This window comes from Fragaria vesca, linkage group LG5 (assembly GCF_000184155.1).
Source record: "Fragaria vesca subsp. vesca linkage group LG5, FraVesHawaii_1.0, whole genome shotgun sequence".
NCBI classification, from domain to species: domain Eukaryota; kingdom Viridiplantae; phylum Streptophyta; class Magnoliopsida; order Rosales; family Rosaceae; genus Fragaria; species Fragaria vesca.
This window is the reverse complement of record NC_020495.1, coordinates 9,792,038-9,810,405: the sequence shown is the minus strand read 5'-3', so window position 1 is coordinate 9,810,405 and position 18,368 is coordinate 9,792,038. Positions and strand designations below refer to the sequence as shown.

General features: G+C 38.3%; 5 protein-coding genes across 5 annotated transcripts in view; 2 read left to right on the top strand and 3 right to left on the bottom strand.

The window, feature by feature from the left end:
• The window catches only part of LOC101298516, a 5,202-nt gene extending 1,772 nt beyond the window's left edge, over positions 1-3,430 (top strand). Inside the window, exons 3-6 of the mRNA XM_004299453.1 lie at positions 718-763; positions 1,143-1,302; positions 2,711-2,801; positions 2,914-3,430. Of these exons, the coding sequence (XP_004299501.1) occupies positions 718-763; positions 1,143-1,302; positions 2,711-2,801; positions 2,914-3,042 (426 nt within the window). The 3' untranslated portion in view covers positions 3,043-3,430. The remainder of the gene's footprint in view (positions 1-717; positions 764-1,142; positions 1,303-2,710; positions 2,802-2,913) is intronic.
• Positions 3,431-5,715: 2,285 nt separating this feature from the next.
• LOC101298223 (monoglyceride lipase-like) lies at positions 5,716-11,015 on the top strand. The gene is made up of 7 exons (XM_004299452.1): positions 5,716-6,459; positions 8,096-8,134; positions 8,226-8,296; positions 9,753-9,817; positions 9,908-9,997; positions 10,115-10,207; positions 10,321-11,015. Exons 1-7 carry the CDS (start codon positions 5,804-5,806, stop codon positions 10,720-10,722), a joined length of 1,416 nt encoding a protein of 471 aa, XP_004299500.1. The 5' UTR covers positions 5,716-5,803; the 3' UTR covers positions 10,723-11,015.
• A 337-nt stretch (positions 11,016-11,352) lies between these two features.
• Positions 11,353-14,076, bottom strand: LOC101297932 (N-alpha-acetyltransferase 40-like). The gene is made up of 8 exons (XM_004299451.1): positions 13,978-14,076; positions 13,788-13,890; positions 13,515-13,594; positions 13,088-13,417; positions 12,786-12,862; positions 12,615-12,657; positions 12,449-12,517; positions 11,353-11,648 (listed from the first exon to the last, which is right to left on the bottom strand). Exons 1-8 carry the CDS (start codon positions 14,044-14,046, stop codon positions 11,640-11,642), a joined length of 780 nt encoding a protein of 259 aa, XP_004299499.1. The 5' UTR covers positions 14,047-14,076; the 3' UTR covers positions 11,353-11,639.
• Positions 14,077-14,893: 817 nt separating this feature from the next.
• On the bottom strand, positions 14,894-17,120 carry LOC101297640 (calmodulin-like). The gene is made up of 4 exons (XM_004299450.1): positions 16,947-17,120; positions 16,065-16,222; positions 15,279-15,359; positions 14,894-15,167 (listed from the first exon to the last, which is right to left on the bottom strand). The coding sequence occupies exons 1-4, from the start codon at positions 17,020-17,022 to the stop codon at positions 15,033-15,035; spliced, it is 450 nt and encodes a 149-aa protein (XP_004299498.1). The 5' UTR covers positions 17,023-17,120; the 3' UTR covers positions 14,894-15,032.
• A 503-nt stretch (positions 17,121-17,623) lies between these two features.
• The window catches only part of LOC101297349 (putative 3,4-dihydroxy-2-butanone kinase-like), a 6,411-nt gene continuing 5,666 nt past the window's right edge, over positions 17,624-18,368 (bottom strand). The window contains 1 exon segment of the mRNA XM_004299449.1: positions 17,624-18,119. Coding sequence (XP_004299497.1) covers positions 17,968-18,119 — 152 coding nt within the window. The 3' untranslated portion in view covers positions 17,624-17,967.

Sequence of the window (18,368 nt, the reverse complement as noted above, 5' to 3'; positions counted from 1 at the left end):
CTCTCTCTCTCTCTCTCTCTCTCTCTCTCTCTCTCTCTCTCATGTCAAATAAGGTTCATGTTCAACCTAGCCAAGTGATTGAGCTCAGGAGTTGAAATTGACCAGAGATAAAACAAAAAACCTAAGGTCTCTCTCTCTCTCTCTCTCTTTCTCTGATTGGGAAGTAGTACAGTGCAGTGCAGAGAGATGTATATATGTGTGTGTGGTGGAGAGTAATGCAGACTGAAGACTTTGGCTGTCCAAATGGCACAGTAGCCAAGGCTAGCTTTGGCTTGTGAAGAAGTTTGAATTTGTACTGATGAGTATCTGATTCATGAATAAATGGTTTAAAGATGAATGCCACAGTTGTGGTACTATGCTTCAGATCTTAGCTTTGAGTCTCTGAGTCCTCCTCCTCTCTTTCTTAGCCTTCCCAGTGAAACAGGACAAGCTCTCCTTTTAGAGAGAGAGATAAAGTCTGAAAGAAAGTAGACATCATTTCTCAATAATACAAAGGCATTCATTTACTACTCACCCCCCTTCACCAAACATCGACCTCGTGCTTATTAAACTACTCAACTAAAATCCATACACACAACCAAAGCATCTTCCTCACTTCCTCCTCTCTTTTCCATTTTTTCTTAATTTTCTCTTTTCCTTCTTCCCAGCTATTTGACTGAGATTTTGTTTATTGATGATCAAGTACTGTATATCAATTCCGTCTCTTTTATTTTGTAGATGTACAGAACTGTGAAGAACACTGACAAACCTGTAGCTTCCTCAGGTAATTCGTATTGCTAACTTAACCCCCTACTTGCATCACTTAATTGTAAGTTGTTTCCATCGTTAATTTGAGTTATGAAATTTCTACTGCCATATATTCTTCTTGCATGCATGTACCCTAAGGGCCGGGATGTCATACAGTTATACATGTCCGTATTTATACACAAATGCGTACATTAGTAAGTACACACACTACAGCATGTGCTTTTGGTTCTGAAACTTGACGTATAAAGTTCAACAGTAGTGAAATGTAAATGTGCATATGCTTCAGAGCGGACATTGCAGTTAAACTTGGGGCATATACTTTACGATGTTAGGTAGATTATATACACACATCATGAATCGTATTAATCGGGTTACTGTATATATATGAAAACCAGATGGGTCTGGGGATGAAGATCTTCTTTCCACAACAACGACAACGCATCATCAGAATTCTGCAAATGGCTTACTAAACCAAAGAGGAGGATCAAATGTAGGTTTAAATTCGGAGCAAGATGCCGAACACCCTTCTAGCAATCTGTGGGGTAACTCGTCCAGGTATATAATTAATTGATTAAGTACTAATTTTTTCCCAGTGATTGTTACTGTTGTTTGCATAAATTTCCACCATTGATTGGTCCTACTTTTCCAGTTTTCTTCATCCTTGTTCTCCCATATTGTATAAAACTATAAATAAGCAAATGTATATATGCATGGGTGGGTTTTAGCTTTGGAAATCAGAATACACGTCTTTCTTTTTGCTGAAACTAGAAAGTGCTTCTTTTCACAGCTTTTGCTTTCCATCAATTTACTTTCTTTTTTGTCCTAGTTAATTCTTACATCACTAAACTTGCACCAAGTACTACCTTTGAGAATAATAATTTAAAACATTGAAATCTTAGCGTGAAAGAATCAACGTGCACTAGCTGTTCATCTAGACCATTGTTTGTGAAATCAGAATGTTAGGATGTACTTGCAGGAGAATACGTCTTTCAATCTCTTTGTATGTTCTTAAATTGATCCATACACCTTTCACCTGTTGATTAAGTAATTAGCTATACACTTACAGATAGTAGGCATATATTTAATTTGGTTTGATCTATTCTGTCTGATCCTAGGGTTTAAGTTCCAAACTTGGTTTGTTAATTAAATTAGAAATTTCATCCTAGCATGTACAAACTGTCATTGCATTAGTAGCTAAGATCATTTCCATTTTTTTTTAAAAGAGGGTACTGTGTAAGGAACTAAGGATGATTAGATCTTAATCAATATAATATCTTCAGCTACTTCAGCTTAATTAGCCTATGCATAGTTCAATCCGCATATGGTATTAACAAACCCATGCATGGAATGCCTTAATTTTCACTAATTTGATCTAATGAACACATGTAAGAAATTAAGTACGTACTAGATCAATAAGGCAGTTGGCAGTAATATTAATAGCATGGGTAAAAATTAAAAGCTACCAATGCATAGTTTCATAACCCTAGCCTACCAGTGCATAAACTATATTACGTATGCTAAGAGCCTGCCGATGCATAATACGTACCCGGGCATGGCATAAAGCACCTCAAGAGCTTCTGGAACATAATCCCACAAGTACACGAAGTTAAAGCCAGACTCTTGAGAATTCATGACCAGGCAGGAATCGTTAACTCTTATTGTAGCAATTAATTGCATCTCCTAATAGTAACATACACTTACACATGATGATCTCGTTCTACTTATAAACTGCCCAGATTGAAGAGCTTTGTTCATTATTATCTCCTGGTATTTACATTACGTACTGATAACTTGTTGCATCCTTTCTTCCCATTCTTCTATTGCAGGTATGACCTTCATTTGTGATTTGCATCAAGTGTGAGTTTGAGTAGAAGTTGATTAAGAATTTAATGAGGTAGCTAAAACCAGAACTTGGAATTGAAGAATTATCGGGTTATTGATATATGAAAATGCGTGGTTGCAGTAGGGGAGCATGGGTGCAAGCAAGTTCAAGAGATCTTAATGGCCACTCTCAACGTAGAAGTCCTTCTGGAAACCTATTTCATCATCACGAGGTACTGATGACCTGAAATTTTAGGTGTTAATTAATTACCCCTGAATTAAATTTCGATCAGTCTGGAAATATAATTTATCGAGTTAACGATTTGCAATAAACACATGCTGCAGGGAAGTGATTTCGCTCAATCAAGAAGTAGCTTTATAGATCTCACCAACGGGGACGGCCTCATCAAAAATCCAAGCCTGGAGTTCAGCTTGGGGCGACCGGACTGGCACAGCAAAGAAGTACTGGACTAATTTTACATATTAAGCTAATTAGCTAGCTAGAGAGGGTATTGTCTGACTGCCATGCATTACATATTCTCTTGAAAGAAGAAGAAAAAGGAGGAAGAAGAAGAATATGACACCATATATAAGAATTTTAGGAAGAAGGGGGTATTTTTGAGGAAGTAGAAAGCTTAGCGAGCCATCGATCATGTCTCTCGATCTCGATCTGTATATTCTCTTCGATTAATTTTGGGAACAAAAGTTGCTGTTGATAGTGATCTGTGATGTTTTTCCATTGCGTACAAGTCAGTCATGAATCAAAAGTTTAAAAGGGGAAAGAAAAGAGAGACGGAATCAGTTTTATTGGTGGTGCATTATCTGGTGGCTTATATATTCTGTCTTTCTCATCAATTGCATGTATATGTTTTTCAATGCCAAGAACCTTTTTTTTTCCTTTCCCCATATGATTGATGGCCTTTTGAGTGAGGGATATTGATTCTAATTGAATAGTGTGTGAAATTAGGACTTTGTAATTGTATATAGTACGTTCATGTTTTGTGATTTGTAACCTGATTTGTCCCCCTAAAAAGCTATAAAGCATTTGGTTGCTATGGAATATTATTGAATTGATTTTGGTATACTTGTGCTTTCAGATCGAAGCAAATCCATGCATATATGTCCCATGCGGATAGCTCAATCTTAATCATGCACTTTCGTTAACAGAGTCTAAGATTTGGGAACAATTGGCTAATTATTTAATCGTGATTAGTTTTTAGCACTAGTCATTCTCCTTTCTGTCTGTAACTACAGATCGAACGAGATGATGTTGCAATTGTGACCAGCACAGTGCATCGTACTTTTCATCCTTTGATCAATACACATGCAATTTTAGGTTTTCATACTTGAACTGCATAAAATGAACCCGAACGGCCACATCTCCATCGATCTATGAAGAACAACAAGGCGGCAACAATACGTAGCAGCAACCGTAGGCCTGGTAACGGGCCGGACCCGTGCGGACCCGTGCGGACCCATGCGGGTTTTTAATGGGTCGGACTCTTAACAGGTTAAACTCGTTAAAAACCCATTAACTAACGGGTCAAATCAGGTCGAGCCGGACGGATTTACAGGTTTTTGTTGGAACTAGTTAAGCCTGTGATTTTTTATATTTTTTCCCAAACCCCTTTAATCGTACATGTGAAATTATTATTTTTTTTAAATTTAAAAAAAAAATTCTTCTCAATCTTCTTCACTTACATACTCACCGAGTCTGCCAGCAAGAAGCTGCTACCAGTGTCGAATCGGCCATCTTTTTCTTTGATCACGACTGATAAAGTTGTTGCTATCGATCCTTAACTTGAATGTGAAAGCCACCCTTGAAGTCCTACACGTTTTTGTAACCATTTCAAAGACATTGCATCATCTGAAAACCCAATTGCAAGTTCATTGCATCTTAACGCAATGCATTCACCTTGCTGCTTCTTCCAACTAATACGTAACGAATTTCTAATTCCATTTCCAAAATCATTAATTGTGTGCGGATCTAGGCCTGGGCCTTGCGGGAACCTTCTGGTTTCTTTGGCTTTCTTGTGAAGTCAGGAGGGTGCTCTTAAGAAAGGTAAACCTGCCTAATAAGGCAGTCGACACTATTCTCATATGGTATTAGGGTTTAAAGTTTGGCTTGAATCCTAGGGCTCGTTTGTTTCATGGAATTAAGGGTTTGGGAAAGGAAAGTAACATATGTTTGGTGTGCATAAGAAAAACAACTTTCCTTTAAGACAGAAAAATATGAGGAAAATTCAATCATTCTATTCTCTAAATGATTCACTTTCCTTTCTACTCTCCCAACATTAAATGTGCATTAATCACTTAATATAGATACATTTATATCTTTACTGAAATTATTATTAATAACTTTATCTATGAAACTTGTCTAACTATCTATTTTGATATATGAGGACGTAAATGAGATTTTAATATAGTTTAGTTTCCTTAACTTGCACAAACCAAACATCAAAATGGAAACAAACACATAGTTTCTCATTGATTTCCCAACGTTCCCAAACAACGGAAAGGATGACTAGTGAAAACCTTATTTTCCTTTTCCTGTAGGAAATACAAAGGACAAATTTCCTTTCTATTTACCAAAGGAGACCCTATTCTCAATGATCTCATCCTACCTTAATTAGTCATCGGATAACGCCCGTTCACCAAAATCACGCCGTAACGGACAAACAAACAGGCCGAACATTTGACGCTAGTCAAACCAAGCCCAATCAAAACTTCTCGGCCCTATATTGGACCTATCTCCTTCCATATATTGTATCCGTACCTTTACACGTGTCAACACCAAGACGACTCAACCGCAGCAACTCGTCTCGAGCGTCAGCCACGTGCGCAGATAGACCTCTCCCGTTTGATTAATTTGGACCCCTCGTTCTCGGAGAGTAGGACCTCGTCAAACGCCATGTCGCCGCATCGACGACACGTGTCGCAAAATAGCGGCAACGGATGATTTTGCGCCATAAGTGACGTGCGTTTGTCTTCTTCCCCCTTCCTCCGTTTAAACATTTGCAGACAGAATTTAGAAGAAGAAGCCAGACACAGCTCGACCTCCTCGTCCTTTCCTCAATCGTAATTATCGCAATAATAATTTTTTAATTTTTTTACCAAAATTAAATTCCCTGAGCCGTTTCCATCATTGGGAGCTGTGCCTATTCATTCCAATTTTGGGAGCCAAATTTGGAAAAAGAGAGAAAGAGAGCGAGAATTGTGTAGAGGCCTTGAATTTATGAGCTGTGTGGGAACAGCGAGGGCTAAGATATTATTAGACTCTGGAATCGTCCCTTGCTTTGATACCAGCACGGTAAATAGAGCCAAACTTGACCGATTAGGTATCGGAGGAGAAGCACAATTGAAATTTAATTCATCATCTCCGGCATCGTCTTCGTCGTCGGCATTGCTCCTGCGGAGCAGCAGCAGCATCAGGAAACGACACGTGGAAATGGCGATGGAGCTGACTACCGCCGCGGTTTCGGCGCCGCCGCCGTCTCTGATTTTGACTTCCGGCGCCAGCGGCCGGATAAGCGCGTTGTTCTCGCTCCGAGCGTTGAGGAGTTTGATGATGCTGATCAACGCCTTCTTCCTGCTGCTGTTGCTGCCGTTCCGCGGGCGGAAGCAGTCGTCGGAGAAATTGTCCGACGACGAGAAGCAGAGGGGGACGGTGGTGCGTGTGCCGGCCACGATCGTCCACTGGAAGAGCACCAGCTCGGCGGCGCCGCCTTCGCCGCCGGTTGATCTTGACGTGGCGGCCAGGAGGGCGCTGGCGAAGATACGTGTCAAGCAGGACGATGATGAGAATTCCGTCCGGCAGTATTCGATTTTTGCCACCGCCAGAGGTGAAACTCTTTTCACCCAAACCTGGACTCCGGTTTCGGTTAACATCAGGTAAAGTTGTTCATCAGTTCTTCGTTTTTCTATTTTTACTGCGACTGGATTCTCCTTTTTATCTTTCTTTTCCATTTTGAATCAATTTTTATTAGTTTTAGGGGAAGTGGCAACTTCATGATTAGGACTTGAGCAGAACATTTCTGTTAATCCTTATCGATTTTTGTTTAATTTTCTTGTTTATATCGCCTTATTAACCTTATTGATAACTGGAAAAGTCCAGTTTCTTGTCGCTAAGTATGCGAGTGTCGCTGTTTATGAGGATTGTGATGCCAATTTCCAACTGGACTTGAGTTGTACAACGGGCATATTCTAATGATCACATTTTACGCATATGATCAACCTGGCCTGACTTTGGAAACTATGACCATATCCAAAGGAATATACTTGTCTGCAGCTATTGGTCCTGTAATTTTGGAGTGCCAGGATCGTTCCCCGAGGATTGTGATAATGTCACCGGTTTTTGCTGGCTGTTTCTTTTGACTACTTATCCCTTTCATGAGGAGTAGAGAAGGATAAGTGTGTGATATATAATTGCAATGGATATGCAATGCCACTGGAAATAACAAAAAGTTCATTTCCTTGGTTGTTTTGACTGTGGCTGTTCATGCTTTTCTTGGCTTGGTCTATTTGACATTGGATTATATCCTATCAGCTTTTACCTGAAAAATGATGGTTTAATCTATGCCCTAATAAGTTGGGGATTTTATTGATGGGACCATTTGTTCTCAGTATCTATAGTCCTGTACTATTGCCCAGGAAGGTTGGGGGAATTATTTCAGTGCTAGGAGTAGCGTGGTCGGGTGGTCTAAGTAGTGAGTTTAAATTGGTAACAAATAAGTTAGGCTCTGCAGAAGTTTCTGATGAATTGCGTCGTTCACCACCTATTGACTCTTGGTTGTTTGGATATCCTGTTAAATGTGTCATTCACAACATTAAGGCAACAGTTGTACGCAGCACTTGGTTTCTCTCAGAATTTCCTCTTCGCATGATAAGCTTCTGTCAAATAATGGTGTGTATATAATAAAGGGTTATCAAATTCCAATAATTAGTCATACTTGTTCAGAACTTCAGATCTAATATTTTCTGCTATGGTCCCTAGGTTTCCTCTGAAATAATGGGAATTGAGCATATTTCACTACCCTGTCCCCTTTGAAATAACTGGGGAAAGAAATTGGGACTGAGCACCATTACAGTTAATGACCAGAATGATTGGGTTGTTATGGTTGACTGTTCACTATCCTGTGTATATTTCAATGTTTACTGCTTCTAATTTTAGTGAGATCAGATGACAACTCTTATCTTTAGTATGGTTTTCTATAACTGTTTCTTCAGAATTCCTGTTTATTGTTGATAGTTTGATCCAGTGTACTGAATGAGAATCTATAATTTCCGGAATTTGGGAAACTTTGTTGATTTGAGGTCACCTTTAGCTATCAGAGATATAAAATATGCTAATTATGGTTCTGTGTGAATGTTTACAAGTCATCAAGTCCAAACGTATACCATAACATTGTCTTTAACTGTCCTTTCTGTTCATAATTACTTTGAATTCTATCCTTGACATTTGTATTGATTTTTTTCTTTTCATCTTGCTGTAGTACTAAGTTACTGAGTTAACATTTGCAATGTGCAGGGGCGTTGTCATTCTTATGCATGGCCTGAATGAACACAGGTTTGTTGTTTGTACAAAATCCACACTGAACTGTCATTTTTTGGTGAATTTCTCTTAATATTTCTAATAAGGCATATATATCATATCACAGTGGCAGATACAGCACTTTCGCAAAGCAGCTGAATGCTAATGGCTTCAAGGTTTATGGAATGGATTGGATTGGTAAGTTATACGTACACCTATCATCACACACCCCTAAATTGTCCTTCTGTTTTTTTCTTGGTAATGCTGCCTTGAGTCTTGACGTTTAGTGACAATTTCACCAGTTGTATGTCATCTTTAACTCTTTCTGATCCAATTCTTTTTATTTAGTAAATATACATCACAATGCTTTATTTGGACAGTAGTCTGGAGAATTAAAATGATGATGTATACTCATAATCACATTATACTATCTGTTGTGGTATAAATCTTGGGGCAGCTACAAGTGAGTGTGCTTAAAGAACATGGTCTTCAATTTGTATGAATTTCCTGCTTTCCTTTCCAAAAGAGTTGGGGATAATTGAATTTCCTTACAATTGTTTAGACACTATGAAATGTGTATATCTGGTTATAAGAATTAAGCCTCTCTATTAACAACTGTTTCTGGTTGTGGAATCATCTGCAAGAAGTAACTAGAGGTTTATGTCCAAGTTGTTAGGAAATTGGTACTAGTTATGGTACTATTGACTTCTACCGACAACCTACTGTTGCTTGTAATTTTATATGTGCTTGCATGAACACGATGTAGTGTTTGTGGCACATGCTTGTACATTATGCCCCATGATTGCTCTTTCACGCAAGATTTATATTCCATACAGACACTAGTGTTAAATTGTTAATGTTTCCGTTTCGTGGTTCAAAGTTAGCATATTTTTGTTAGAGGGAGACAGATTGAAACTTCTCCCATTGAAAACTATATTGAAACGAACATCTTCAAATTTCCTCACTTGGTAGTATTCATTCCTCATCTCTACCTTCCTTACTCTAATAAAAAGTTTTATTTTCGAGATCTGTACTTCTATTTTTCATGTGAACGAAAGAATCTCCATAATACAGGCAAAAATTTCTCTCAATTTTTTTAGCATTACATTTCATAGACTAGAGATCAGTCTCTTCAAAATGGCATATATATTTGTATGTTGCAGGACTGAGTAATTTGGATGCCCATTGGTGCAAAAACCTGTGAAGCTCCTATGTATAAGTAAGCTACTTATATGTATGCTTCTGTCCAGCTTTTCATGTTTTAACAGTTGAATGAAGAATATGTATGCTTTGGAGTTTGGAGGAACAGTCAAGAACCTTACACGTCTGAGGCCTCTGTGAAGTGAATTTTAATTAATGTTGCACTAAGTTCAATGCCGAACCTACATTTATGTGCATGGCAACACAGACATCTAGTCTACAGGCTCAAAATTGTACATGTCATTTCTCCGAACTATCGGTGTCAGAATATCAAAACTCATTTTCGTGGATTTCAAAAAAATGGACTTAAAAACTGTGTATGGCTTTTAATTGACATAGTGCTCTGTTTTGACCTCGTCATTTTATACCATCCTTTATGGGGACTTCTATCTTTTTCAATTTTAATGTTTTGGTTTCTTAAATATAAAGCGAGTATTTGTTCTTTTTCATCTAGGTCATGGCGGGAGTGATGGGCTTCATGCGTTTGTTCCTTCTCTTGATTTTGCTGTCGCTGATTTGGTATGTTATAGAGCTCTTAACGCTGATTAAATATTAAAGGAATTTGGCTGAAGTTACATTATTCATCTGTGTTTGTCTCTTTTCATGCAGAAATCATATATCGAAAAAGTTGTAGCTGAAAATCCTGGCTTGCCTTGTTTCTGTTTTGGACACTCCACCGGTGGTGCCATTATCATTAAGGTATTGATTTTAGCGAGTTATAAATAGTCATGATTTTGTTGTCTTGTATTTAGTCACTGACTTCATTAGCATGGAATTTAATCATAATGTGTACTATTCCAAAATAAAATGATACAGGCAATGCTTGACCCAAAAGTTGAGGCCTGCATAGATGGTGTGGTGCTCACATCACCAGCGGTTGGGGTTCAGCCTACGCACCCGATATTTGTGGTCAGAATCACATCTACTATCTGATTTTATTTTCTGAATATGTGAGGAGCTATAAGTTCTCAAATGCATATTGAAACTACTAGCATATGTTGTACTCACATTTTTCTTTACAGTTACTTGCTCCAGTCATTGCATTTTTGATACCGAGATATCAACTCAGTGCGGCAAACAAGACAGGCATGCCAGTTTCTCGGGATCCTGCAGCTCTGGCTGCCAAGTATTCAGACCCTCTAGTGTACACTGGAGCCATCCGTGTAAGGACCGGTTATGAAATTCTTCGAATCACATCCTACTTGCAGCAGAATCTTAGCAAGATGAGAGTCCCCTTTTTGGTTCTCCATGGCACAGCTGACACTGTTACTGATCCTAAAGCCTCACAGAAACTGTACAACGAAGCCTCCTCAACTGACAAAACCATCACATTGTATGATGGGTTATTACATGACCTCCTCTTTGAACCAGAACGAGAAGCTATTACGGAGCACATAATAGGTTGGTTGAAGAATAGAATATGAAAGCTAGATGGTGCATTGAGAGAATTGACTGAGTTATTGAACATCAACAAATTCGGAAACAGAATAGTCGGCTTCAATCTGAGTGACCAATTTTATGGGTCACTTACAGAAGCATGGTGGTGAAGCTGACGACAAAACTTATGTGCTGCTGAATAAATTCGGAATATTACGTTGAAACTTGAAAACGGACAATGTTCCTTGCTCTGTATTTAAACATTTTCTGCAGGATCTCTTTCTAAAGTTTGTCCCATTTATATGGGATCAATGAGAATTGCTGAAGTGGAGCATTTCACATCACCATTTGGTTTTATTTTGGCGTGTGGTCCACTAATCGAGTTGTATATCATTTAACGAAAATTATACAGCGCATCCGGGTGCGCTGAATACGCTCTCTGAGGCATTTTATAAGCAAGAACTTCGAGAATTAAAGTTCAACAAATTTAAGCTGCAGGAAATATCAGTTCATCTGTTAGACTTGTAATTTAGCAGTCTCTTTTGGTGTTTTGGGTCTTTTAAGACCTTGTAACAAAACAAAAAATTGCAAGAAAGACTACAATGGAATCGATGATAAATGAAAGCCGATCATGTTCGAGCAACTTTCTTCTGCTATGAATTTGCCATCGTTCATAACTGTTAAGCAGACAATGTGCTAATATTTTCCTCACTAAAAGCATAGAGAGAAACAATCGCTCCATATGCTGAATCAGATTTGCTTTACCAATCCCCGATCGATCTGGAATCTTCGTGTGCAGCATCTATGTGCATACATAGATGCAAAGGTATAGTTACGTATGTCAAATGAAAAGATGCAACTTTGAATCTAAAAGACACAAGAAGGTTAACCTGATTGACTTGGAGTTCGGCTAATACCATTTAGACTGGAATGGGAGTCCTCATCTCTGTCTCTTCTCACAATGTCATGGACCCTGGCAAACATATACATGAAAAAGATAAGCCAAACTAAATGTGTGAAGCAAAAGAAACTGAGACTGGAAGTGACTCTCATGGAAATATATCATCCCCTGCAGCTGCATTCTACATATGGAACTAAGAAGCCTATAAAGGCCATAAAAATTTCTGATAAAGTAGTCTGGGGTTAACATCCAAAACCAATTGGCAATGGATGGAGTGGCCCAAACCCTTATTAACCCACACGCAAGGTCCCATATTCCCGTGAGATTTATATCTCAACAATCTCTTCCCAATGTACTGTCCACTGCCACAACAACAGTCCCACACATGGAACTATATAATTTTCTGTACTTTGAAACTATTGGACTATTCATGGAATGATCAAGAGTATTCTTATCTGCTTGTACATATATTTAGGATCACATGTTAATGAGGCATCAACTGATGTAATAGGCTCCTCCCACGGCAAGTGAGGGCATATATAAAACCAGGAAGATTGTAAAATATCAACTTTTTTATTTTAGAGTTTTCTCACTTGTCACAAAACCCTTTTCATAGTGTGCCTGACACTGATGGAACATGCTTTTGAGGAGCTGCTCCAAGGAACTCTTCTGAATAGATTGTTCCCTGCCATAGTATCATCCCAAATTTGGAACTATAAAATTTCCACTACTCTTGAACTATAAGAAAGAAAAGAAAGATCTATCGAGCCTATTCTAGTTTCCTTGTATGTATCAAGGATAGCATGTAATGAGGCGCCGACAGATGTAATAGTACCACTAACATTGCAGAAAAAAACTAATTTGAAACTTACCTCCAAGATAGCTTTAGCGTCATTGCTGAAAGATTTGCAAAGAATTTCATAACTCTTCTGAGTTCCTAACTGCAGCAACAATTAACAAGTTCAGACGTACTAAACAAATTGTGTAGCTCTTATTCTTATGACACGTACTGTAGTTAATTTGGCAATAAGTCCATACCCATGGATCAACTTTGGATGGTGATATAGATGAGATAACATATCTGTTAACAAAAGAAGAAATGCAATGAGCACAATACATGTAATCATTGTTTTCCTCCTAGCAGCATGGAGGAAAACACTCCGACAGTTTTACTAGTCCTCCAAATGATTAAATGGTGTGAGGGTTTACCTCATCTTACTTGTATAGAAATTCATTGCTACCAAGTTTGCTTTTTGAACAGTCAGAACAACAGCAGTCATGTGATTCTACATAAGATGCAAAGTGAAAGATTAATTTCCTTACCTAGACGCAACATATAGCTAATGAAGAAGAATTTTCATACAACTAAATAGAGGGTGGATAAAGATACACAGATTGCAACACAGTTAAAGAATCATATCAAGTCCTCAGACATTACCCTTCCATTTTGCATAATACTGAGATGTCCACTAAATATAAGCATAAACAGGAGAAGAGACAGAATGCAGCACCTTGCGAGCAATTAACTCAATTAGTTGCATTAGAAACTTCCCAAGACCTTTCCCTTGCACATGAGACTCAAGTTGTAACTCATACACATAGAGCACAGGCAAATCTTCCTCTATGACAAAGCGAAAATGTACAAACCCAAGCAAGGATCCCCTCTCCTCCATACAGATACCCGAAGTCCTCTCCTTCCCAGACACTGTCAACAATTCATTTGCATTTGCATCCAAAGCCTCGTAAACAAATATATAACGGGCTTCTGATGCAACCATCTCCCTGCGCTTCACCTTCTCTTCGACCGGCCACTCGGTTCCATACGGACCCTCCATATTAGCCTGTGCATTCAAGAAAAAATCACATTAAATCGAAACAAAAGGACCAAACAAAGTAAAAGAAAACAATTTGGAGCAACTAATAGTGGGCTTCAATAACCTTAAGGAGATTTTGAATGTAGTACTTAAGAGAAGATGATAGCTGGTCCCCTGTTCCTGACTCCAAACATGCAGACAAGCCTAACATCCAAATGAACACAAGCCACCATAACCATTCTACTTCAGCATCAGAAATAAAATTTCTACAAAGAACACAAATTGCATAAAAATCTCATAAACCCATTGACTGGTTTCCAATGTGAATATACACTTTTCGACTAACGAACGGGATTGAGAAACCTTCAAAAGAAATGAGAAGAAGTGACATGGGTACCGTTTTTTTGGTAATGGCGAAAGGCATGAAAGGAGGAAAGATGGTCTTTCTCGGCAGAAGCTACCTTGATGAGTTCATCCATGGCCTTCTTCTTCTCAAGTATCTAGAAATCCAGAATTGAGTTTGTAATTCAAATTAGGAATATAGGATTGTTTCAGAGCCGAGCAAACAAGATTTAGTTGATATTTACCTCTTTGCGCTTCATCTTATTAGCTTTGGTCTTGTTGTTATTGCATGGCAACACCCCCTTCGTCTCCATTGTTGCTCACTACTCACTTCTCTCTCTCTCAGCTCTGCTCAGTTTCGAAAAGGAAATAATAGTCTCTGACCCGCTCTAAACGTGCGGGTTTAACCGGTTTTATTTGGTACATGGTTATTATCGTGCCGGTTTTAACAGGTTTTAGTTGGTTCAGGATTCGAATAATGTTATCGGGTTGTGTCTGGTTTGGTTCGGTATAGGGTTATTAGTCGTGCAGGTTTAGCCGGTTTTATTTGGCACATGGTTATTAGTCGTGCAGGTTTTAACTGGATTTACTTGGTTCAGGGTTCGAATAATGTCATCGGGTCGTGTCTGGTTTGGTTCGGTATAGGGTTATTAGTCGTGCAGGTTTAACCGGTTTTAATTGGTGTAAGGTTCGAATCGTGTCACCTGGTCATGTCCGGTTTTATTTGGTATAGGGTTTATCAGTTGCGTGAATTTAACTGATGTTACTTGGTGTAAGGTTCGAATCATGTTATCGGGTCGTGTCAGAATTAACGGTTCTAAATAGAGGTCAACACTGTAAATTTAGACACTATTGGGCTAAAGTGATATAAGTTTAGGCCTTGCACAATTGCACTTCACTTTCCTTGGTTATTTTTCTTCTTGCTATGCAAATGTGTATGATAACAAAAAGTTCGTAACATAGCTTTGCATTTTGACTGCTTTTAGAGTTTGAGGGTTCCCTGATCTTACAGTTAATAGCGAGATTCATAGCATATAAAGATGTTTTGGACAACAACCCAAATACATTATATCACAAGCAAGTGTCAAGCCATTGCCTTTTGTCATTGATTCTATGAAATTCAATCACAACATGTCATAATTCTGCATTGAAGCCATGTTCCATCTAATTCAAAAGAGAATCCCCATCTTGTTAATGAGGGTCCAAATGCCAACATACTACAACTGATTCTCCAACAAACCAAGCGTGTCCAATATTCCTACCATGATCAGAATCCAAAACATACACAACTGTCCAATGTTCATTTGTTAAGCATCATCCTGACAAACTCGTCATAGTTCACCTGGCCATCACCATCTTCATCTGCTTCGCGAATCATCTCATCCACTTCCTCATCAGTCAGTTTCTCTCCAAGGTTTGCCATTACATGTCGAAGCTGCATCAGATATTGAATGATATGCTAGCGGTCAGTTTACCATACAATTAAGTTTTGATTATACCCAATTGTGGAAGATCACCAAAGAAATAAACTAGCTATGGTGTTTACCTCTGCAGCAGAAATATAGCCATTCTGATCCTTATCAAAGACCTTGAAGGCTTCTCTTAGTTCCTCCTCAGAATCGGTATCCTGTGGAAGTTGAAGACTTTAAGTATTAATAAACTTACAATTAAAGGGTGCCATTAAATATTCAAAACTACTCCAATAATAGAATCCAAACTGCAGACAAAGAGGAGACCAACTTTTTCAGATGCCCCAAAGAACAGAAAGGGCTTGTTTAATGGAAACAAAATGGCAACATGTCACTCCTTTTTGACATTCATCTACACTGTGATTACTTGATTAGATATTTCTAGATCCATGGGAGTCAAGCTCAAGAGAAAATTTAGAAATGATGTTCTAAGTATGAAAAGTGTTACCATCAATAATCAGATGTTTGAATTCATTAGTTGCTAGTTGCCAAAATTAAATTAAGTCATGAAGTATACATGCTTAGTTGTAAATCTATAAAAGTGATCTCTTACAAAAGTACAAGTATAATAATGAATCATGAGTTGGAAGATTGCAGACTAACAGCTGGCTAGAAAATTTGGCTAAATCCTCACAATCCCTAAATTCAACCCTGTCACAATGATAACCCTTAATTTTATGTAGTGAATGCATGACAACGAGACCCATATTAGTTACTGCAGCAATTAAAACTAAAAATGCTAAGGGTGAAAATTCTAAACAGGTATGTGTCATAGGAAGTCAATCACGTTCCCAAGATAGATATGAAGGAAGCAATATCAATCACTAGCCTAAGAATCGATGGGGAAATTGCGGTTTAAATACCTTCATTTTCCTAGCCATCAAATTCAGGAATTCAGAAAAATCAATTGTGCCGTTCTGGTCGGCATCAACCTCATTGATCATGTCTTGCAATTCAGCTTCAGTGGGATTTTGCCCCAGAGATCTCATCACAGTCCCCAATTCCTTGGTAGTGATGCAACCTAAATGTGAACAAACATAACAGAGATGTTATTGCAAACCTTCTACAAGGAATGGAAGTAGCAGCTAAACCAGCCAAGAAAGAATGCATAGCAACATTAACATTTCCAGAACAGTCATAAATTCATTCCATACAAACAATTCAGTGCTGTGGCTTAACCAATGGATAAACCGCTTATATCCTAAGCTGGTCATGCATCACTAACCCCAACTTCATGTTACGAATGAAGAACTCACAGAAAACCATCAAGCAAGACTACAGGCCACTCAAAAGCATAGATTTAGTCATGTATAGAGACATGAGTCACATGAGCTGCACTTCCCCATACCCATGGATACACCGTTACTCATGCATATGCAATTAAATCCTGTATAAACTGCAGATCACGTATTCTTTTAGCAGCTCGCAGAGAACATGTTCTAATACCAAATCTATCCAACTATACAGATTTCACAACTTTAACCTACACTAACTGCTCGTTCCGACTGAGCTTAAAAGGATATATTATTGACCAGGAATGTTGCTCATGATCCTAATATGCCAGAACAAATACAAATTAATAAATCTGATTTCAATCTCATTATGCATCACAAAATCCACAAAAAAAGTAAAACTATAACAATAATCAGAAAAAGAAAAAACAAAAACAAAAACAATATCAAAACAACAAGCAATCCATTTACTTAAACAAGGATGATAAGAGTGAGAGATAGAGAAGGTCATACCATCACCGTCTTTGTCGAAGAGGCAAAAGGCTTCCTTGAACTCGGCGATCTGCTCCTCCGTCAGCTGCTCCGTCATTTTTGATTTTCCGGCGGACTAGCTCTGTTGATTTCGGAAAAACTAGTCTAGCATTCAAAGACTCCCAAGTCGCCTCCGTTTAAATAATAATCCTCAGACTCTGATCCTACGGCTCAAAACGCGTCACTCTCAATACGCCGCTGTCTGGTTCGTTTAAATTTAGTAGAGAGGGGCGTGAGATCACTCGCGTGTGCAACGCGGAGATATAGGGCCCCACAAAGTAAGGTGTCCGTGTGTGGACGGTGAAAGTTGACCAAGACCAATACAGATCTGTACTTTCACGCGCTATCCAGCTTATATCTAAATTATCTATACCAAATTATTAAATTATATATAATCTCATCCCTTTTTAAGTAAACACGTGTTTTTGGTTTTTTTTTTCAATTTTGGTTAATACAGTAGCTAACCAAGAAAATGTTCATACACCATTTTTTTACCTGGCTTCAATTTACCAAGATATGGAGGCTTTTTACTTTATCCGTGTCGATTCACCTTTTTATGGTTGCTGATTTAGACCATAACAACTCAAAACAAATAATTGACAGAAATTTCAGTCCAAAAGGATGGTAAATGAAAGAGTTTTATTTAAGAGCACCATAAATGAAGCTAGATGTGGCCTTAAACCAACATAAAAGGGTTTCTTCATGAACTCGTATAAAGATGATCCGATTCAAGCCATTAAAATCCGACCATTTTACAACCATATCCTCAGAGGACATCGCTCAATGCACAATATGAAATTTACAGTCTTCTAAAAGGGATTCCATGTATGGATGAGGATGAGGATGAGGATGAAAATCGCTCTCTCTGCATTATGCGCAAGCATAAGCGGAAAGCCTCGTTAGTAGAGTAGTGCAAAATTATGAACAAAAATCAGTGTGTTGTATCTGCAGCTAAAAATTGCAGAAATGCAACAGCAGCTAATGTTATGGATCAGTCCGTAGTTCATGGAGCCAGATATTTTTCCTTCACAGCTAAGGCTGCTGCCTTGTACCATGACGCTGCAGCCATTGCACCTGGGTCTGGGACTGATGCTAGTATCTCTCCAGAGACATAGCTCGAACGCCCAGCCTATGTAATAATAACCACAATGGATCAGAATAACAGTGTCATCATTAGTCAACAACTCACACCTATGCTACTTATAAATGATAATATTATTTTTTTGAGATAATTTCACTTTACTACCCTGAACTTTACGTCTAAAATCAGTGTGATACCTCATCTTTTTTTAATTAGTTTCATACCTAAACTTTCAAAATGACATCAATCTCGACTAAAATGACTAAAATAGCCCTGGTTAATCTTTTTACCCTCTCAGAGTTAAAGAATGGCAGCGGCGACGG

What these genes read in the sequence shown, in the direction of transcription:
- LOC101298223 (XM_004299452.1), top strand. Translation starts at nt 5,804, where the DNA reads ATGAGCTGTGTGGGAACAGCGAGGGCTAAGATATTATTAGACTCTGGA. An exon ending in TTATGGAATGGATTGGATTG is followed by an intron (nt 8,297 to 9,752) that starts GTAAGTTATACG and finishes TTTTTCATCTAG; the next exon opens with GTCATGGCGGGAGTGATGGG. An exon ending in ATTTTGCTGTCGCTGATTTG is followed by an intron (nt 9,818 to 9,907) that starts GTATGTTATAGA and finishes CTTTTCATGCAG; the next exon opens with AAATCATATATCGAAAAAGT.
- LOC101297932 (XM_004299451.1), bottom strand. Translation starts at nt 14,046, where the DNA reads ATGGAGACGAAGGGGGTGTTGCCATGCAATAACAACAAGACCAAAGCT. An exon ending in ATAAGATGAAGCGCAAAGAG is followed by an intron (nt 13,891 to 13,977) that starts GTAAATATCAAC and finishes CTGGATTTCTAG; the next exon opens with ATACTTGAGAAGAAGAAGGC. An exon ending in TTCTATACAAGTAAGATGAG is followed by an intron (nt 12,658 to 12,785) that starts GTAAACCCTCAC and finishes TTTTGTTAACAG; the next exon opens with ATATGTTATCTCATCTATAT.
- LOC101297640 (XM_004299450.1), bottom strand. Translation starts at nt 17,022, where the DNA reads ATGACGGAGCAGCTGACGGAGGAGCAGATCGCCGAGTTCAAGGAAGCC. An exon ending in CTTCGACAAAGACGGTGATG is followed by an intron (nt 16,223 to 16,946) that starts GTATGACCTTCT and finishes GTTCACATTTAG; the next exon opens with GTTGCATCACTACCAAGGAA. An exon ending in GCTATATTTCTGCTGCAGAG is followed by an intron (nt 15,168 to 15,278) that starts GTAAACACCATA and finishes TATCTGATGCAG; the next exon opens with CTTCGACATGTAATGGCAAA.